Below are 21,498 nucleotides of genomic sequence, written 5' to 3'. Positions count from 1 at the left end.
CCCCCCAGGTCTATATGGTAATAACCCCCCGTCTCTCTCCCCCCCAGGTCTATATGATAATAACCCCCCCGTCTCTCTCCCCCCCCAGGTCCGTATGATAACCGCACTGTCTATGAGACTCTGGACATCGGCTGGCAGCTGCTGAGAATCTTCCCTAAGGAGATGCTGAAGAGGATTCCTCAGAGCACCCTGGCAGAGTTTTACCCCCGAGAGTCTGCAGCCCGCCACTGAGCCCCCCCCAACCAACCAACCAACTCCCCCCATTAGATGTTCTGTAGCTTCTGTGTGTGTGTGTGTGTGTGTGTGTGTGTATGTGTGTGTCACAAAGTGAACCTATCGTTATATCAGAGCAGTCTCCTTATTTATTGGAGTGTTCATGCTGAACCCCCCCGCCCCCCCCCCCATTGATGTTTACATTCTTTACATTTCTGATTTGTGTTTCAATAAGATGATATATATATAAGAGAAGAAACATTCCCATTGGTCAAACTAATTACTTGTTGTGCTTCCTGGGTGTTTTGTGTTTGTGTCCATGAATAAATTAAATTATGAGAAAGAAAAAGTTTTGTTGTTTTTCTTTGGGGGGAGTCGGAATGATCCGAGCAGGTTTACGCTTCTTCAGACGACACTGAAATAAAGGTGAAGACTGAAGCTGTGACCAGAGTTTCCGTTTCAGGTCAAAGGTCATCGGGCCTCCGTCCGCTGAGGAGAAGCCCGGTGGATCGAGGACGTGGTTTTGGACGGGATCCCCTTGGTGTCCCATCTTTTCTCATGTTTCCTGACATTGAAGTCTTACGTTCCAAAAACATATATGATCACAAAACATTCATTTCTCTGTGACGATGGAAGGAAGTTGTGTGTGACAGACTGAGGTGAATTTGTACTTTATGTTAATTATTATCCCCCGCCGTGGCTGATAGGCCCCGAAGGGGGATCTTGAAACAGTCTCTGTCCGTCCGTCCGAACGTTTCTACCTATATCTCGGCAACCCCTGGGCCCACAGTGACCAAACTTCACATGTGGATACATCTCAGAGGGGGAAGGGATACTATGGTGACCTTGACCTAATTTGCATATTAAGTAGGTCACAGGGTCACGAAGTGCTTAAAAACACATGTTGGGCTCTGGAGGCCTAGGCTTTTGAGCTAGGGCTCTGAAATGTTATACACACATGATACACACTCCAGGGATAACCTCCAGTACACCAAGTGACCTGACCTTGACCTTGAAGATCGGTAGGGTCTGAAGTTTGCTCGTCATGGTTGCACAATACATGTATTTTCATATAAACATTTCTCAGCAGTTCCTGGGCCCACAGTCACCAAACTTCACACATGGACACTCCACCTGGGGAGAAGGGGCACCATGGTGACCAGGACCTCATTTGCATATCAGGTCACAGGGTCACTAAGTGCATAAAAACACCTTTTGGGCTCTGGAGACGTATTTTGACATAGCTTATGAAGAAGACCTTTCAGATTCTACATAATGATCTACTAGGACCCATGGAACACCCTCTAGTGTACCAAGTGTGCTGCCTTAGAGCTGGCTTTGTGAGAAAATAGAAAGCCCTCCGGCGGGGGATTAGCCCAGCAACGGCCTTCTTGTTAGTGCTTGATATAATGGGAATTAACATTTTGTAAGTGATCGTTGATTCATGCATGTCTATTATAACCACTGTTCACTGGTTCACACCTGCAAGACCACGAGTCTTTGTATTATTGACACTGTACCACTCTGAGACTCTTCAAGGTCTCTGGGCCGGGGGACGTCTGGTCTGAGACTCCTGCTTCAACTGTGTGAACCACATAGAAGTGTAACCACACACACACACACACACACACATGCCTGGGAACCAGTGTTAACCTGCTTTGTTGTATCTGTGTATGAAAATGTATCCGCCTACTTTAACTTTGAATATAACTGGGCAGTGAAATGAAGATGTTGGCAGATGGATGAACTTCAGCTCCGGAGGTGATTTCATTTCTCTGTCCTTGTACAAGCTGACTTATTGTTTTGACTCTTTATTGCTCTCCATACTGGGGTTGTCGCTCTTCTCTCATTCTTGCAGGTTTTTTACCTAACACAGACGAACAACAAAGGCTCCTTTAACTCCCACAATGCATCCTGTTTTCAACAAACCCCATGATCCTGACATGAGAAATCCTCCGTCCTGCACTTTGTCTGTGGTTGTAAAGATTCTCCATAAATCCAGTTTTTATCCAGTTTACTCAGAAACTAAGACCATCTGCTCACTTTAGTAAGTGGAAACAGTTTAGAAAGATTTGACTTTAAGATTTGTGTCTCAAAAGTAGGAAAGTTAAAGCAGTTTATTTTCTTCGCCATGTGACTTTATTGGGTTTGGTGGAGAAACTCCAGCCCTCTATCAACACGCTGCTCTTATCTCACCTGCTCACACCTGCTCAGGTGTGTCAGCACTTCCTGATCAGCACTTCCTGCTGGACGTTGGACTTCACGGCTGCAGAGGAACCAGACGGAGTAAACGGGCCTCAGCTGCTCACTGAAGGTAAGTTCTGCTTCAATTTACTTTGAGGAGCTGTGAAGCAGCAAGAGAAGCTGGAGGAGCGACTCCGTCCTGGAGCCAGGGAACAAATCGGACTGGAGTAGGGAACACCGGACTGGAGCCAGATAACCAACCGGACTGGAGCCAGAGAGCCAACCGGACGTGAACAGGGAACAAACCGGACTGGAGTAGGGAACAAACCGGACTGGAGTAGGGAACAAACCGGACTGGAGTAGGGAACACATCGGACTGGAGCCAGATAACCAACCGGACTGGAGCCAGAGAGCCAACCGGACGTGAACAGGGAACAAATCGGACTGGAGTAGGGAACAAACCGGACTGGAGTAGGGAACAAATCGGACTGGAGTAGGGAACAAACCGGACTGGAGTAGGGAACACATCGGACTGGAGTAGGGAACACATCGGACTGGAGCCAGATAACCAACCGGACTGGAGTAGGGAACAAATCGGACTGGAGTAGGGAACAAACCGGACTGGAGTAGGGAACACATCGGACTGGAGCCAGATAACCAACCGGACTGGAGCCAGGGAACAAATCGGACTGGAGTAGGGAACACATCGGACTGGAGCCAGATAACCAACCGGACTGGAGTAGGGAACAAATCGGACTGGAGTAGGGAACACATCGGACTGGAGTAGGGAACAAATCGGACTGGAGTAGGGAACACATCGGACTGGAGTAGGGAACAAACCGGACTGGAGCCAGATAACCAACCGGACTGGAGCCAGGGAACAAATCGGACTGGAGTAGGGAACACATCGGACTGGAGCCAGATAACCAACCGGACTGGAGTAGGGAACAAATCGGACTGGAGTAGGGAACACATCGGACTGGAGTAGGGAACAAATCGGACTGGAGTAGGGAACACATCGGACTGGAGTAGGGAACAAACCGGACTGGAGCCAGAGAAACTGGACTGGAGCTGCATTATGGAATGAAACATGGATTTATGTAATATATGTTCATTATGTAATAATGCTGTATTTTGTACACACTTGTGACATATTGTACTTACAAAATGTGGCTGTTCCACTTTTTTCTTTAAGAAAATGTCATAATTTGGTGCATCATGTCATAAATGTTGCCCTTCATCTGTAGACACGGTTCAGTGTTTGAGTTGTGTGTCACTCTTTGCTCTGCTTGAGTTCTGCCAACACAGCGATGGGAGAATCAGGAGTTTTAAATGATTGGCCAATCAGTATTTCCAGCAGTCATCTCTTTTTTTCTTGAAATTAAAGCAGATTGTAAATTAAACCAGATAGTTAGCGCCACTGAGTGCATTTAATCATTTAACTTGCATTCTGTAATAACTGTTGCAATATGAACAAATGTTATTACAAATGTCAGTATCATTACATAATGAGTTGAAAATGTATTACATTACTATAAAACGCAGCGTTATTACATAATGTGGAGCTACGAGGACAAACAGTCTTCTGTTGCTTCTGTATCTGAGCCCATCATCATCATCATCATCATCATCATCATCATCATCAGAAGAAGAAGAAGAACTGCTCATACAATCCAGCAGGAAAAAGGAACAAACATAAATAACTTTGATGAAGAGGAGTTTCCCTCGTTTCCCTCCCAACGTTTCCACAGTCAAGGTGTCGACGGAAACGTTGATATTGTAACATGAAGATCAGCAGAAAGGCCGACAGTCTTGGTTTAGTTTGGATATTAAGTTTGAAGCACTTCCTGTCCATCAGATGGAGTTCAGACTCTAAACTAACAGCCACAGAGTCGCTGGCTCACCTGATTCACCAGACAAAGTTCACCTGGTTCACCTGGATTCAGATTCGTCTCCTCAGGAAGAAAAGGAACAACATGCAGGAGGAAGAAACAAGAACCAGAACTGAATCGAAGCTTCTTCCTCCTTTATTACAAAAGTAACTGAAGTATTTTGACGGTTTCAAGTACACACAGCCAACAGAGTACTTATATCCCCAGGCTGTGAACACAAAACAGTTTTTGCGGCAGTGGTAGGCTTTAATTGTTGATAAAACTGAATCACATGAACAATCTGCTATTTCTATTTTATGATCTCAGTTACTTTTCTAAAACTAAAAACGTATCCATAAATAGAACTGTGTGTTTTAACGAAGCATTTCTAGTCTTACCCCAACCTTTTAAAGAATTTATTACTGGGAAGGATTTCTATTCTATTCTATTCCTTGTTTTTTCTAAATATTTTGATTTGATAAAATGCAGCTGGGAGAAATCAGCCCCCCAGCGGACTGGGACCCCTGGAGGGCCCAGCCCAGCCTCTCAGAGGAACCAGGCTCCTCACTGGAGCCGCCCTGCAGGACAGACGGGGGAGAAGCGTCACGTCAGAGGATGAAAAGTCACATGTTGTATAAAGAGGAAGAGCAGCGAAGCCTCTTCACTGATCTGTGTGTCCACAGAAATGGCTGACCAGAAGGATGAAGCTCACCAGAGAGACCAGCAGGCAGCTGCCATGGAGGTAGGTGTTCATTCATTCATTCATTCATTCATTCATTCATTCATTCATTCATTCATTCATTCATTCATTCATTCATTCATTCATGTAGAAGGACATTCATTCATTCAGGTAGGTCAGTGTTCATTCATTCATTCATTCATTCATGTAGAAGGACATTCATTCATTCAGGTAGGTCAGTGTTCGTTCATTCATTCGTTCATTCATGGAGGTAGGTGTTCATTCATTGATTCAATCATTCATTCATGTAGAACAGGGGTCTCCAGCCCTGGTCCTGGAGGACCCCTGTCCTGCTGGTTTTAGTCTCTCCCTGCTTCGGCAGATCTGAATCTAATGATGATGTCATCACCAAGGTTGTGAAGAAGCTCAATAAGGAGCTCCTCATTACAATCAGGTGTGTTGAACTGAAAGGAGCTAAACCCTGCAGGACAGGGGCCCTCCAGGACCAGGGCTGGAGACCTGTGGTCATTCATGTAGAAGGTCAGTGGTCAAAACTACAGCCCTGATGCTAATGCTACTGAGCTCAGGCTCTGATGCTAATGCTACTGAGCTACAGCCTTTATACTAATGCTACTGAGCCAAGGCCCTGATACTAATACTTACAGGTGCGCAGGTTGGTCTTTGTTGTCAAGATTACTGCGTGAGCTCAGGACTGATGAGGGTTCAGTCTAGTAGACAGGAGTTTGGTCTCAAGGTAACATTGCAGAGAGATGCTTGGTCAGTTGGTGGGTGTGATGATTGACAGACATGGTCAGAGCTGCAGGTTGTGATGTTTCCTGTCTTCTTGTGTCAGTACAAGAGGCTGGAGCAGCAGCGTGACGAAGCTGTGGAGAAGCTCAACGAGTTCCAGCAAGGTGAGTCATCCTCTCACTGCTTCATCACCACTTCATTACTCCTTCATCACCACTTCAACCAACTGGAGTGAGCATCATCAACAGTGGCCAATAGTTACCTTCTTATTCAATCAGCCTGCTTACCGACTAACCAACCAATCACTAACCCACAAAGCAAGGACTGTCCAAACCTTACATGCAACATGACTTCCCACTGACTATCAGCAAAAGGAAGCAGATGGATGACTGGATTATCAGAAGCAGGGCCAGCTGAGCATCAGAGGATGGTTGGATAATGTTGTATGCTGGTTGGATGTTAGATGACGGTTGGATGATGTTCGACACTGGTTGGATAATGTTGCATGGTACTTGGATGACAGCTGGGTGATCTTGGGTGCTGGTTGGATAATGTTGGATGGTGGTTGGATGGCGTTTGGATGATGTTGGATACTGGTTGGATATTGTTGGTTGATCATTGGATTGTGGCTGGGTGATGTTGGATGCTGGTTGGATGATGTTGGATGGCGGTTAGAAGATATTAAATGCTGGTTGGATAATGTTGGATGATGTTGGATTATGGTTGGATGATGTTGGATGCCAGTTGGGTTATGGTTAGATAATGTTGGATACTGGTTGGATGACAGTTGGGTGATCTTGGATGCTGATTGGATTATGTTGAATGATGTTAAATGGCGTATGGACAATGTTGGATGGTGGTTGGATAACGGCCAGGTGATCTTGGATGCTGTTTGGATTATGTTGGATGATGGTTGGATATTGTTGGATGCTGGTTGGATGTTGGGTGATGTTCAACGCAAGTTGGATGTTGGGTGATGTTCAACGCAAGTTGGATGATGTTGGATGGTGGTTGGATAATGTTGGGTGGAAAGCTTCCCCGGTGTGGCTTTGCTGGAGCTCCACCCACTCTAAAAACATTCAGAACAAAACTGCAACGATTAAACTCTCCAGACCATGAAACCATGAAAACTCTTCCTCTTCAAACACACTCCAAAACAACGTGTTTAGCAGGTATTTGATATTTCTGTAATGATATCGGAAGTACAGGAATCATTCGTGAACTGCTACCAGATGGTACTGGAAGGAGAAGCAGCAGGTTTTCCAGAAGTGAAGTCAGTAGTGTGACGTTCAAATGATCAGAAGTCGACTTCACCTCGTTTCTGCACAAATTCACTTCAGTGGGTCAAACCATGTGAAGCAGTAGCAGTAGCAGTAGTAGCAGCAAGTAGTAGCAATAGCAGTAGAAATAGCAGTAGCAGTAGCAGCAAGTAGTAGCAGTAGTAGCAGCAAGTAGTAGCAGTAGAAATAGCAGTAGCAGTAGCAGCAGTAGCCGCAGTAGCAGTGGCAGCAGCAGTAGCAGCAGCAGTAGTAGCAGCAGTAGTAGCAGCAGCAGCAGCAGCAGTAGTAGCAGCAATTAGTAGCAGTAGCAGCAGTAGCAGCAGCAGTAGTAGTAGTAGCAGCAAGTAGTAGCTGTAGCAGCAGTAGCAGTAGAAATAGCAGTAGCAGCAGCAGCAGCAGCAGCAGTAGTAGCAGCAATTAGTAGCAGTAGCAGTAGCAGCAGTAGCAGTAGAAATAGTAGTAGCAGTGGTAGCAGCAGCAGCAGCAGCAGTAACAGCAGCGGTCGCAGTAACAGTAGCAGTAGTAGCAGCAGCAGTAGAAATAGCAGGAGCAGCAGCAGCAGCAGTAGCAGTAACAGCAGCAGTAGCAGTAGCAGTAACAGTAACAGTAGCAGTAGCAGGAGCAGCAGCAGCAGCAGTAGCAGTAACAGTAGCAGTAGCAGTAGCAGTAGCAGCAGCAGTAGCAGCAGTAGCAGTAGTAGCAGCAGTAGCAGTAGCAGTAGCAGTAGCAGTAGCAGTAGCAGTAGCAGCAGTAGTAGCAGCAGTAGCAGTAGCAGTAGCAGCAGTAGCAGTAGCAGTAGCAGCAGTAGTAGCAGTAGTAGCAGTAGCAGTAGCAGTAGCAGCAGTAGTAGCAGCAGTAGCAGTAGCAGCAGCAGTAGCAGTAGTAGCAGTAGCAGTAGCAGTAGCAGTAGCAGCAGTAGTAGCAGTAGCAGTAGCAGTAGCAGTAGAAGCAGCAGTAGCAGTAGCAGTAGCAGTAGCAGCAGTAGTAGCAGCAGTAGCAGTAGCAGTAGCAGCAGTAGTAGCAGTAGCAGCAGTAGCAGCAGTAGTAGCAGTAGTAGCAGTAGCAGTAGCAGCAGTAGTAGCAGTAGCAGCAGTAGCAGTAGCAGTAGCAGTAGCAGTAGTAGCAGTAGCAATAGTAGCAGTAGTAGCAGTAGCAGTAGCAGTAGCAGTAGCAGTAGTAGCAGTAGCAGTAGTAGCAGTAGTAGCAGTAGCAGTAGCAGTAGTAGCAGTAGCAGTAGCAGTAGCAGTAGTAGCAGCAGTAGCAGTAGCAGTAGTAGCAGTAGCAGTAGCAGTAGCAGTAGCAGTAGTAGCAGTAGCAGCAGTAGCAGTAGCAGGAGTAGCAGTAGCAGTAGCAGTAGCAGTAGTAGCAGTAGCAGTAGCAGTAGCAGTAGCAGTAGCAGCAGTAGCAGCAGCAGTAGCAGCAATAGCAGCAGTAGCAGTAGCAGTAGCAGTAGCAGCAGTAGTAGCAGCAGTAGTAGCAGCAGTAGCAGCAGTAGCAGTAGTAGCAGTAGCAGTAGCAGTAGCAGTAGTAGCAGTAGCAGTAGCAGTAGCAGTAGCAGCAGTAGTAGCAGCAGTAGTAGCAGCAGCAGCAGTAGCAGCAGCAGTAGCAGCAATAGCAGCAGTAGCAGTAGCAGTAGTAGCAGTAGCAGTAGCAGTAGCAGTAGCAGTAGCAGTAGTAGCAGTAGCAGTAGCAGCAGCAGTAGCAGCAGTAGCAGCAGTAGCAATAGCAGCAGTAGCAGTAGCAGTAGCAGTAGCAGTAGCAGCAGTAGTAGCAGCAGTAGTAGCAGCAGCAGCAGTAGCAGCAGCAGTAGCAGCAATAGCAGCAGTAGCAGTAGTAGCAGCAGTAGCAGTAGCAGTAGTAGCAGTAGCAGTAGCAGTAGCAGTAGTAGTAGCAGTAGCAGTAGCAGTAGCAGTAGCAGTAGTAGCAGCAGTAGCAGTAGCAGTAGTAGCAGCAGTAGCAGTAGCAGCAGTAGCAGCAGCAGTAGCAGTAGTAGTAGCAGTAGCAGTAGCAGTAGCAGTAGCAGTAGTAGCAGTAGCAGTAGCAGTAGCAGTAGTAGCAGCAGCAGTAGTAGCAGCAGTAGCAGTAGTAGCAGTAGTAGCAGCAGTAGCAGTAGCAGTAGTAGCAGTAGCAGTAGCAGTAGTAGCAGCAGCAGCAGTAGCAGCAGCAGTAGCAGCAATAGCAGCAGTAGCAGTAGCAGCAGCAGTAGCAGCAGCAGTAGCAGTAGCAGCAGCAGCAGCAGCCTGGCTGTGTGGTAATGGAGGTGTTGTTGGAGGAATCTCGAGCAGACAGGATAATGGCAGTGGAATTGCGCCGGCTGCTGATCCGGCTTTCATGGCGAATGAGTTTTTCCAGCTCTGCAAATTCTCCTCAAATGTTTTGGCCCAGCATTCAATTCTCCAAAATGATTTTCCTCACAGGTTGAATGCTTTGCTGAGGCCACTTTAGCAGAGACCGAATGTGAAACGGGGCACCGCATGTCAAAAGAGGGAGCAAATAGTTTGTCTTTGTGGCAGTGACAGTTGTGTGGATTTTCATGTGAATAAATGCGGCCTGTGAGGCACATTCACTGATTCTCCAGCCAAAACACATATTGTGTTTGACTTGTGCGTTAATAGAGGCTGCCTCACTGTGCCAAGCAGCTGCATATTAGGACCTATTACGTGATTTCATAGCTCTTAGAAAATTGCTCCTATTCACAACGAAACGGCTGGGGGTGGGGCAGCAGGGCCTGGGGGGGGGGGGGGGTGCGAGCGGGGGAGTGGGAGGACAGGAGAAAAAGCCCCCAACACACAATCATGCCTTTTCAATTGGCGATGGCAAGGTTGATGACAACATGACCATTGTGTTATAATGATAACACCACAAAGGCATCTGCCCCCCTCATCAAGGCTTCACAGCGGCTGCAGATACAATTTAATTCACTGCTCCGTTGGCGGCGCTGATACCATTATGCAGCACGTCGGCACAGGGGTAATCACTGTCTTTCCTGAGAGGAGGATGAAAAAAGACGGGCACAAAAAAAATAGGGGGGGGGGGGGGGGGGGGGGGGGGGTGTAGAGTGATGATGATGGGGAGGCCCAAACTTACAATTAAGACTGCCAGTTCTGACGTGTCGGCGCCCCGTGTGGACTCATACACTTTCAACACTTCCAGCTCTGTTTATTTACCATGGCTACCAGTAATTATAATTAACATGTCATTTAGTTCAAGGCGTCCTTTCGTAGGCTGCTGAGTGTGGCCGCCGCATTATGGAGACAGGCAGAGGTTGGGGATGAAAATCGGCGGCTAAGTGCTATTGAATGACTGATGCGGAGGGCGCCAGAGGAGCGTGGATATCGCTCTGCATTGGCGTTCATCAACTTCTTAATTAGGTGTCACCGGGGGGAAGGAATTGCCCGCAGCAATGGCACTAATGCTTAATTTCTCCCTCGCTCCACCACAATGTTTAATTAGTTAAGTGGCAGGGCATTCTTTAGGGGCGTTCTTCCTCTGCTGAGGTGTGATTGCAGCTTTAAACAACATCGCGCGCTGCGGTTTGGACTCTCCGCCATTACCTGGGCTTTGTTAAAGCACCCCTCTCGTCAATAGTCCTCACGTCAACACTGGATCGAACCCTGGTGAAGTTTGTGGCGTCGAGGGATTCGCTGGGAAGTCTTGGGCCGTGTTTGGACCGGGTGCCTAGAGCCTCCTGAAGCGGCTCGACGCCTCCTGCTGGGCGGCTCACAAAACACAAACACATTAGAGCCCAGCTGGTCCACGTCCGGCAGCTTTTAGCCTCATTTCTCTGGAGCTGCTGGCCAAACCTGCAGCTCTTCCTGGACGACCGTCGGAAAAAAGGAAAGAGCTCCTCACTTATTCACCATGCTGTGGCACTCCGGAGGCATCTGATTGGCTCCAAGAGACAATGACCTTCAACAGACAGGCAACATGTGGAAAGAAACACAAGAGTAATGAAAGTGTCCATGCCAAGTCCTCGTCTCAAGTCCAGAGACGTTGCTGAGCCGAGGACATGTTTCAAGAACACTTGCAGATGCAACAGCACAGATCTGTCCTCCGTTCAGTCTGAGCCACAATCCTACTCTAGTCTGATCAGATTCCTACAACACAGCTCTATAATATGATCAGAATCCTACACTACAGCTCTATAATATGATCAGATTCCTACAACACAGCTCTATAATATGATCAGATTCCTACACTACAGCTCTATAATATGATCAGATTCCTACACTACAGCTCTATAATATGATCAGATTCCTACACTACAGCTCTATAATATGATCAGAATCCTACACCACAGCTCTATAATATGATCAGATTCCTACAACACAGCTCTATAATATGATCAGATTCCTACAACACAGCTCTATAATATGATCAGATTCCTACACTACAGCTCTATAATATGATCAGATTCCTACACTACAGCTCTATAATATGATCAGATTCCTACACTACAGCTCTATAATATGATCAGAATCCTACACCACAGCTCTATAATATGATCAGAATCCTACACCACAGCTCTATAGTATGATCAGAATCCTACAACACAGCTCTATAATATGATCAGAATCCTACACTACAGCTCTATAATATGATCAGAATCCTACACCACAGCTCTATAATCTGATCAGAATCCTACAACACAGCTCTATAATCTGATCAGAATCCTACACCACAGCTCTATAATGTGATGAATAACAGCTAGAGAAGGAAACCCCACTATAAACACCTCCAGCAGGAAGTTCCTGATCTGTAAGAGGCCGTAGACCTGAGAAGGAAGTATTTTAACACATTTTCAGCCATAAATGAAACCTTTTCCAACATTTAGTCGTTTTCATGCCTTGATGTCAATTTCATGTGATGCGATTTAAAAAAAAAAAGAAAAAAAAAAAAAAAGAATTTCTCTCCAAAAAAAATATGTAAACAACTGCTTCCACCTCTACAAAGTGACATATTTCCTTTTCTTGTGTGTAAAATGTGAACAACTGTGAACATGAGTGCCGTCATGTGTTCACTGAGAAGCTCCAGGATATTTAAGAATGAGGAACCAGATCTGCTCCGTGCTCGTTGTAGTTTTATACCAGCGGCCCCCCCCCCCTTTCATACCTCCTTCCACTAAGTCACCTGGAGAATCTCTGGACATTCACCTGAACTCCATCCAGCATTGGAATTCTCCACTTCAGAATGTGAAGCAGTGATTCTCTGCTGGGGGGGTCGTGGGACTTTCCTCCCAGTGGAGCTCAGTTCTGTTCACGAGATGATCCTCGTGCTGCGTTTGTCCATGAAAACCTGGTTCTGTTAAGAAATGGAGGCGTCGCTGGAGCTGAAGGTTCTGGTTTCACCCTAAAAGAGAATGTGCTGCTCTTGTCTCCTCCTCGGGGGTTCAACTGGTTTCTCTCGTGGTTGTTCCCTGTCATCCATTCTGCCTGGCCCTGCACACTGTGATGACTGACTGAGTGAACGACTGACTGTTGAGGGTTTTCAGTCGTTAAAGACTGAATCCTGCCATTAGAGCATCAAAGCAGCTGCAGTTTCACACAAACGTCAAGTCAAGTTTCCAGAGATGCTGTTGTTCCCTGCAGTGTCCTGCCTTTCTGCTCCATGCTGAACTAATACATCCGTTTTAATCCAGAGGCCATAATAATCTGCATTTCGTTCAAACGAGGGATAATGTTTGAGTTTGTCGCTCATGAGTGGATGAATGACGGTTAACTTTGCAGCAGTTTTCATATTTCTGGGCATTTCCTGTTCTTTTCCTCAGCTGATTCGCACACATTTGCATCATTTATGAGCTTCATGTGGATGAACATCCTCCATCCGTCTTCTTTTTCCACTGTGTGACACTAACTCAGCTCAGAACGCAAGCAAAGGTTTCCCTTCACCCAGGGTTAAGTGCTACATCACATGTGTGAGTGTGAACAAAGAGCCCACATTCACTCTGCATAGGCTCAGCCTATATTCAACTTTTATTCCCGGTCTGGCGCTCTGTAGTCGTTTCCCACATGTATTCAGTCTATACTTAATACACGTTGGCCATGGCTGATGGAAATAAAAAGGTAGGGGAATTATCTGAATAAAAGAAACATTGGGAAAAACATTTAGTTCACTTCCTTTTAAACCCAAACCATAATGGTGTACGTAGGTCATTCACCATTGAGGCGACGCCGATAGCTCGCACAATCGCAAACAGAAATATACTTCAGTGTCAAGTGTTTGGGGCACTCTTATCTCAATTAACGTCGCAATGAAATGAAAAGTCACAGGTATGCACCCACTCATTTAGAAAATCCCAATCACGGTCTTTGTTTCCTTGATGGCATTTTCATCAGGCTGAATGGCCGTGAGTTGACTTTTTAAGTTGGTATTGACATGAATGCAGTCATTCAGTCCAGTTTGACAGGCTGCCGTTCATATTTCATTAACAATGTCACATGAATGAAGGCTACAGAGTAGTGGGCTCCTTCTGCGCACCATGGCGGATCAACACGCGTTGCTTTCTCTCCTAATTCCGCATTGGCAAAATTATGTCGCCTTGTACTTCCTTCAAAAAACATGCAGGGACATTAGTCCTTACGGCCAAGACAGCGTGTAGCGGCTGAGACAAGTGCTGTACTTCAACACCATCCTCACATGTTCGGAGGCATTATCTGACAGTTCCCGCTTTTAATTTTTACTTTAAACCACTACTACACTTGGTTTCAACAGGTGCTTTTTGTACTTTTGACAGTAATTAATTTATTATACCTGAAGATTCTGTGGTGTAAGAATAGTGAACCAATCACCCAGACCTATATATATATATATATATATATATATATATATATATATATATATATATATATATATATATATATATATATATATATATATACGAAAAAAATGTAGTTGCACAGTTTATCGTAGAAAAAAAAAGTTTGAATATTAAAGCTTCACATCGACGTGCTGAAGGTTTAAAAGAAATAGAAATGAGGAGCAGCAACTAAGCCTTCAAATACAACTAAAAGAATTGAGAGTGCCTGACGAGACGAGTGAACAGCTCATTTGACTGAGTGAACACTAGGTGCCGCCTGTGAGTCGGGGTTCCTGGTCGGTGTGTTTCAGGTTCACAGCCGGTCAGTACTGAGAGCCTCAGCAGGGCTCCAGACCCCCCCCCCACCAGAACCTCCTGACTCCACAGAAGCCACACACCACATCACCTTTTCTTGTCTGTCCCCAGTGTCTCAGGCGGTCCTTGAAGAGGTCAGCGCCATCCAGGAGGACCTGGAGACGGAGAGGCTGTGCAGAGAGAGCGCAGAAGCCTTGGCTTCAAAGGTACACGAAGTGCATACTGTGGGGTAATATTTGTACCAAAACTCTGAGCGAGCGATGGGAAAATTTGAGCGCAAAAAAATGAATTGTGCAAGCGCACTAAAAGCATTTTGAGGAAATATTTAAATTGCGCAAAGACAAACTTGAGATTGCGCTCAAAAATAATTTCTGCGCTCAGATTCTTCCTCTGCGTGCTCAACCTCTCTCTCTCTCGCGCTCAACCTCTCTCTCTCTCTCTCGCTCAAATCTCTCCACCTCCGCTCAAGTCCTGCTGTGCGCTCGCTCAAAATGTGCAAAGCCCAAATGTGACAGACACGGTTGTCCACCAATCACAGAAATTTGGGGCGGGTGTTGAACTCTGATTGGTTACTTCGGATTCTGGAAGTGCCTCAGAACCAACGAAGAAGAAAAAGAAGAAGAAGAGGGAAAAAGAAACTGCGAGGGAAAACATGTTGTAATCCAGGATCATTATCTTTAGTTTTCCTTATTTCTGTTTTCCTTCGCAGTTTGTTTTTCCCTCTTCTTCTTCGTTGGTTATGAGGCACTTCCAGAAACCGAAGCAACCAATCAGAGTTCAACACCTGCCCCAAATGTCTGTGATTGGTGGACAACCGGGTCTGTCACATTTGGGCTTTGCACATTTTGAGCGAGCGCACAGCAGGACTTGAGCGGAGGTGGAGAGATTTGAGCGAGCGAGAGAGAGAGAGAGAGAGAGAGAGAGAGAGAGAGAGAGAGGTTGAGCACAGAGGAAGAATCTGAGCGCAGAAATTATTTTTGAGCGCAATCTCAAGTTTGTCTTTGCGCAATTTAAATATTTCCTCAAAATGTTATTAGTGCGCTTGCACAATACATTTTTTTGCGCTCAAATTTTCCCATCGCTCGCTCAGAATTTTGGCACAAATGGAACCCCATAGAACACCAGCACTGACACTTCATCTGGCTTATTCTGAAAAGCTGACATGAACAGGAAGCAGAGAGTTTCAATGTGACGCTCCGAAGCAGAGAAGCAGTCTGTGAGTGAGAGGAAGGAGGACTCGTGTGAAAGAATGGTCTGGTCTTGTCTTCCACTGTGAAATAAAAGAATTGTTGCATCTATTGATTTGGAACAAGCTTGACGAGACACATACCATCTCCTTAGAGCAGCTATTTAAGGTGGCACTCTGGTTGGTGTATTTCCATAACCTTTTTTTTTTTTTTTTTTTGTATTTGGCAATCAAAGGCACTCTGTGGTCCTTCAGCGCCGCTGCTGTCCCCCTGTCTTAGTGTCTGAAATTGCATTGGATCCTTTTGATTCAGAGCACACATTTTTGAGTCCTTGCTAAAAATGTGAGTTGTGACGGCGAGTGGGGGAGCCGGCACATAGTGATTTCCAGGCCCACTGGCGCTGAGCTTATCACTGTAATCATTTCTCATTCAATTTGGGGACAAAAGCCCTCACAGTCCACCTGGTTGGACCAGATTCTGGGCAGTGGGAGACGGAGGGAGAATTATTCTGAAGGTCGACTTTTAGGCCTTTTTTTTTCTCCCCGCCGCTCGGCCTTCAGTCCTCCTCTCTGCTGCCACTTGTTTTTCATCCTCCTCCGTTTTTCAGGGCTGACAAGTAAAAATTTTTAGTGGCCCACATGACCAGCAGATATCAAGGTTAGTTTAAAGAAAAAAAAAGAAAGAAAAAAACCCCCCGTCTCGTGGCCAAAACTCATTTTACTTTCTCTGAAGGTGAAAAACCTTTACAGCCTTTAATGAGCCATAAATGGTTGTACTCATATTAATTCTCTTTAAAATCCCACATGATGCTGGGACTGGCAGATGCAGCTCTGCCATGACGCCGTCACCCTCCAGTAAGGAAGCAGTGAATTAAAGCACAAAAGTACTCAGTCGTAGTACTCCCTGGTAACATTACGCAGCAGATGTTGCGATTCCCCGCACAGAAGGACAAACTGTCCACGAGAGGACGTCAGTTCAACAACAGCCTGCCGACAGGTCGGAGAGGAGTCCCCCGCTTACATCTCTTTAAAAAAAAAAACGATTTCAACATTATCTTAAAGTCCACCAGTCCTGCACTCATTTGACGTAAATGTCATTTCTGTAGTTTCTGTATTGTGTTTGGTATTCCTTTATACACTGTCTTGCTTTACGGAAGTAGATGAGCAGTTTTGCTGTAATCCGGCGCGTTCACAATTTGTGTACAATTTGTATTTGATTGTTCACTAATGTGTGTTGCCCCCATCAAATAAATAGATAAACAAGCAAACAAACAAACAGCAGGAGGAATCAGGGAGCCCCTCGGACCAAAAGAGCCTGAAACCAGTCAATATTCAATAAATACCTCACTATTGAATTGTGGCAGTTGTTGCTGTGATGAAGTGTGATGAAGTGTGATGAAGTGTGATGAAGTGTGATGAAGGTGATGAGTACAGCTCAGTTTTGGCGGTGAGACTGACGCCGCTGGAGCTCCAACCTTGCCCGTGTGTCGCTGTGCGTTTGTGATTGTGCCTCAGAGTCGGGCTGGAATCCGGTGGTGAGGACAGATTGTGAGGGACAGTGGGACATTTTAATGGCGTGGGTGTGTTGTGCTTCCTGCTGGATGTCTGGCTGCACAGCAGGGGGGGGGGGGGGGGGGGGGCACGTCTGGCCTGCTATCAGCGCTTACTTTAGTTAAAAGCACCGCGTTCATTCACCAATAATCTATAGGCGCGGCGCGTGGAATCGGAGGCGCTACGTTTGGAATGGCGTTGACCTTTCAGCAGCATTTCGGCGGAGAGTTCTGCACTGGCAACGCGTTAACATCACTTTATATCTCCTTTACATTGAAATGACATCCTGCGTGCACCGGCCCGGGTCTCCAGGGACGACACACTCTGACATCTACTCATTTATTTCTACGGTGGTCATTTAGACCGGCAAGTATTCCCAAGGCCGCTCTGAAAGAAGCTAAAGTTGGGAGCGATTCCTTAACTCGTCAACATTTTGAATTAAAAGCAGACGGGCTGCAAGCCGTCAGATGAGACGGTGGTTTGGACGCTTAATGTTTTTGTGTTGATGTGTGATCAAGGTAAGCTGAAAGGCTGTGACTTTGTAATTGTGGCCTCCGGAGAGCCTGACGCTATGTCAGCCTTGATTCCTCCCAGTATGTAATTTTGTACAAACATCTCTTGCCGATTGTAGATTATTATCAAAAGAATGTGATTCCATGTTATGTATTGTTGATTGCGTTTGAGGGAAAAGATGCAGTCAGAAGGGTGTCATCAAAAGATGGAATTGCTGCAATCTGCTCCCACCAGGATGCCATTAATAAATGTTTCCTTTATGGCTGGCCTTTTCTATTTCCCGTCCTGATTCCCTCCTCCTCAGACGCTTTTCTTCCTTCAGATGACATCAGGAAACATGCATAATTGGCATCCATCTCCTTGCCACAGGCTCCATCCATGTTTTTACTTAGTGCTGGGCTCCCTAATTGATACGTTATGCTGATTGGCGCCGTGCTGCTGGAAACGCCATTGTATGTGCTTCATGTTGACGGAGGGCTTCAGAGGATTTCTCCGAAAAACACGGCGTCAGAATGTGTGTTAGGACTGATGATCACAGAAAAACACACACATGCAAAATACACCGAAAAACTGTGATTACATCCAGGAGGAAGAGATTCACTGGCGCTTCTTCATCTGCTTCTCCCACCTTGTCATTGCGTTTGCATGCCTCCTGCCATCACGGCTGATTGCGGGGCGGCGGGGAGGAGGACACCGGGACAACACGTCTTCTGGGTGTCTCTCACTGCCCCTTCAGGACATTCACACCTTCCTGCAGAGTGAAGGAAAAAGAAGCAGGCTGAGCTTGTCATGATGGAAAACCACTGCATCACGACATAGGATGAGTCTCTCTCTCTCTCTCTCGCTCTCTTTCTCTCTTTCTCAGAGAGACAGAGAGAGAGAGAGAGAGAGAGAGAGAGAGAGAGAGAGAGCTTTCTGGAGTTCAGTGTCTTTTTTCCAAACACACTTCGACCTATGATGTGATATATTATCTTATCTTATGTTATCTTATGGTATATTATATTATCTTATATTATCTTATAGTATATTATCTTATATTAGCTTAGCTTATCATATCATATCATATCAAATCATATATTTATAATATAATTAATGCTGTCAAAAGGAATGTGTTAATTTAGTTCATTGTTTTGGATCATTTAATTTATTATTAAAAAGTTATGTAATTCACGCTTTTTGTTTACTTCCGGTTTTTTTTTTTCCTCTCTTACCTGAGCAGCAACATGAGTTGGCTGACCGGGAGCCACCATACTGCTAAAACTGGTGTGTGTGTGTGTGTGTGTGTGTGTGTGTGTGTGTGTGTGTGTTACAGTGTATTATTGCCACTTTGTTCATGTAAGAAGTTACAACTTTGTTTCTAGAAATATTCAGATTCTCAAAGTGGAGGACCTGCACTCTAACTAAACCCAGACTTATGTTGGATGTTTATCAATTAATTAGGGACCTCGCCAACGGGTGGGCCCTAGGCCCAGCCAACGGCAGGTCTCTTTTGGATTTCGTCGTCGCCAAAAGTGCGGGCCCTCCGAAGGAGGGCCCGCACTCATCCGGTTACTCTCCTGACCCCCTCAGAGTGGCCGCGCCCCCGAAGGGGGCGCGGCCACTACCTGGTGGCGAAGTTGTAATTGTTTTTCGAATGTTTTTTCTTTTTCTTATTAGGGACCTCGCCAACGGGTGGGCCCTAGGCCCAGCCAACGGCAGGTCTCTTTTGGATTTCGTCGTCGCCAAAAGTGCGGGCCCTCCGAAGGAGGGCCCGCACCCATCCAGGACCTCCCCTGACCCTCTAAGAGTGGCCGACGCCCCCGAAGGGGGCGTCGGCCACTACCTGGTGGCGAAATTCTATATTGTTTTTCGAATGTTTTTTCTTATTATTATTATTCCGCTTTTTTTGCGCTCTCACTCATTTTTCACCCCCTAAACACGCTCGAAAACTCACCAAATTTGGCAGTCTCGTCACGTCTGCGCTCCATTCGAGGTTTCTGTAAAAAAATCCCCAAAAACTCCAAAAATGGCTCTCTAGCGCCACCTAGACACTTTTAATCGCCCGCCACGGTCCGTAGGAATGTCGTACAGAAATGTCGCGAATACGAAATTTGTTCGTCTACTCGAGCCCTACGACTCACGCGCTCTAACTTTTGACCTAACTCCAACAGGAAGCCGGCTATTTGCCTTTCAATGTAAGGTGTTCACCCAAAAAAGGCAAAAAAAGGCCGAAACGGAAAATCTAAACCATCATAGGGCGAAGGTCGTATCGGTTAAACTGAGATATACAAAAATAGAGGAGATTGTTTACTACAAATATTTAGAGGGAATTTTTCTTACCTAGTCCAGTTTAATTTTTATTAGCCGTCCAAGCTCCCCACCCCCTAATCGCCTTTTTGGCTCCTGTCATCCATTAACATGGGGAGATGGAAAATTCTCCCCGAAAATCAACGATTTTAAACTCCCCGAACTACTCTTAACTGTTTGCAAACCATGACTCTCAGCCACAAACCGAGGGCATCGCCACGACCGCGAGACCCTGCCGAACAAGAGGATGTAACATATGTGGGGAAAATTCCAAAACAAGTCCCCAGAATGACGAGTTAAAGCGACAGAGTAACATTTTTTCCGTTCTACATTTTTACATTGAATCCTGATGGGAGATATCCGGCGTTGTCGCCAAACAGCGCCCCCTGGTGTCCAAATTTTACCTTCGACTGCTTCCAAACCCACACAGTCCGAAAGAGGATAAAAATTCCTACAAAAGTATGGTATTTTTATCCACATACTCCCCCGATAACTATGGATTCAGAGCAGTTGTTCGCAAAGTTCTGGAATTCATCTTCACTCTCTTCCACTCTAGCTCTGACACTTAATGAGCCAAAGTGACGTGCACCTGCTGTGAAAATCTACAACAGGATTGCGCAATCCTGCTCCGGGGACCGGGGGAGGGGGAGGGGGAGCATCTCAGTGACATTTTCAGGATCTCATAGGCCTAGCATGTCCGTTAGCATTTTAACAAACATTATCCGATTGAGCTGAAATTTGGTAGGTGGCCTAATGGGGCCGCTGCGGTCATGAATCACTACATAATTAGCTGGTTTTCAGCCGTTTTTTTCAAAATAAAAGTAATTAAAAAAATACTATTTTTTTTAAAAGATAAAAAATGATCATTAACTGGTCTAGAGTATCGTGGCCACCCCGACGGGCTTGAGCCACAGTTTACGAAAGGCCAGGCCGCAGGCCTGGCCAATGCCAGCTTCCTTTTGTAATCCGTACACAACTGACAAAGGCCCTCACATTCATGTCGGTGTAAGTTTTTGAAAAACCTTTCCTGTTCCATAAGTGCTGCGTCATTCACACCTCCGTACACCACCGACAAAGGCCAGGCCTCCTAGGCCCGGCACTCCACCAGGTCAGTCTCATGTCCCACACTGACCTCCGTAGGAGGCCTGGCCTGAGGCCATATAATTCATGTCGGTGGAAGTTTTTGAAAAACCTTTATTGTTCCATAAGTGCAGTGTCATTCACACTAGAATTGAAGTAAGACCAGATTTGGGATCGGGGCAACCTGGGGAGTACCACACTGAGATTTTCAGGTGTATCCGCTAGCTTGCGGCATAGCATGCCCGTTAGCATGCTAGTAAACATTGTTCGATTGAGCTGAAATTTGGTAGGTGGCCTAATGGGGGTGCTGCGGTCACGAATCACTAGCTAATTAGCTGGTTCCGACGCCGTTTTTTCAAAATAAAAGTACAATTTTTTTTTTTTTTTTTTTTTTTGCTTAAATAATATTTTTTTTAATTAACCGTTCATAGCCACCCCCCCGACGGGCAATCTCGAGGTCCCGACCAATGCTGCTTGCAGCTTTAATTCTTTGTTCGTTTTTTTTCTCCGTTGCGCTCATATTTGACCCCCTAGCCACGCTCAAAAACTCACCAAATTTGGAAGGCTCGTGAAAAATCGCATAGAGCCGGTGACCATGTCAAAACATTCCATGAAAATCCAAAAATGGCTCTCTAGCGCCACCTAGAAAATTGCAATCGCCCACCACGGTCCGTAGGAATGTCGTAGAGAAATGTCGCGAATGCAAAACTTCTTCGTCTACTCGAGCCCTACGACTCACGCGCTCTAACTTTTGACCTAACTCCAACAGGAAGCCGGCTATTTGCCTTTCAAAG

At 45.9% G+C, this 21,498-nt stretch overlaps 2 protein-coding genes across 2 annotated transcripts in view; both read left to right on the top strand.

Moving 5' to 3' along the window:
• The window catches only part of atp6v1ba (ATPase, H+ transporting, lysosomal, V1 subunit B, member a), a 39,590-nt gene extending 39,040 nt beyond the window's left edge, over nucleotides 1-550 (top strand). Inside the window, exon 14 of the mRNA XM_080507008.1 lies at nucleotides 89-550. Within this exon, the coding sequence (XP_080363134.1) occupies nucleotides 89-231 (143 nt within the window). The 3' untranslated portion in view covers nucleotides 232-550. The remainder of the gene's footprint in view (nucleotides 1-88) is intronic.
• Nucleotides 551-4,751: 4,201 nt separating this feature from the next.
• Nucleotides 4,752-21,498, top strand: part of shtn1 (shootin 1) — a gene marked incomplete at both ends in the record, with an annotated part of 57,106 nt that continues 40,359 nt past the window's right edge. The window contains 4 exons of the mRNA XM_080507355.1: nucleotides 4,752-4,875; nucleotides 4,952-5,010; nucleotides 5,801-5,861; nucleotides 14,200-14,294. Of these exons, the coding sequence (XP_080363481.1) occupies nucleotides 4,752-4,875; nucleotides 4,952-5,010; nucleotides 5,801-5,861; nucleotides 14,200-14,294 (339 nt within the window). The remainder of the gene's footprint in view (nucleotides 4,876-4,951; nucleotides 5,011-5,800; nucleotides 5,862-14,199; nucleotides 14,295-21,498) is intronic.

The sequence above is a fragment of the Blennius ocellaris genome (assembly GCF_963422515.1).
Source record: "Blennius ocellaris genome assembly, chromosome: 13".
Classification (NCBI taxonomy): Eukaryota; Metazoa; Chordata; class Actinopteri; order Blenniiformes; family Blenniidae; genus Blennius; species Blennius ocellaris.
This window is presented reverse-complemented; position numbering and strand designations above follow the sequence as displayed.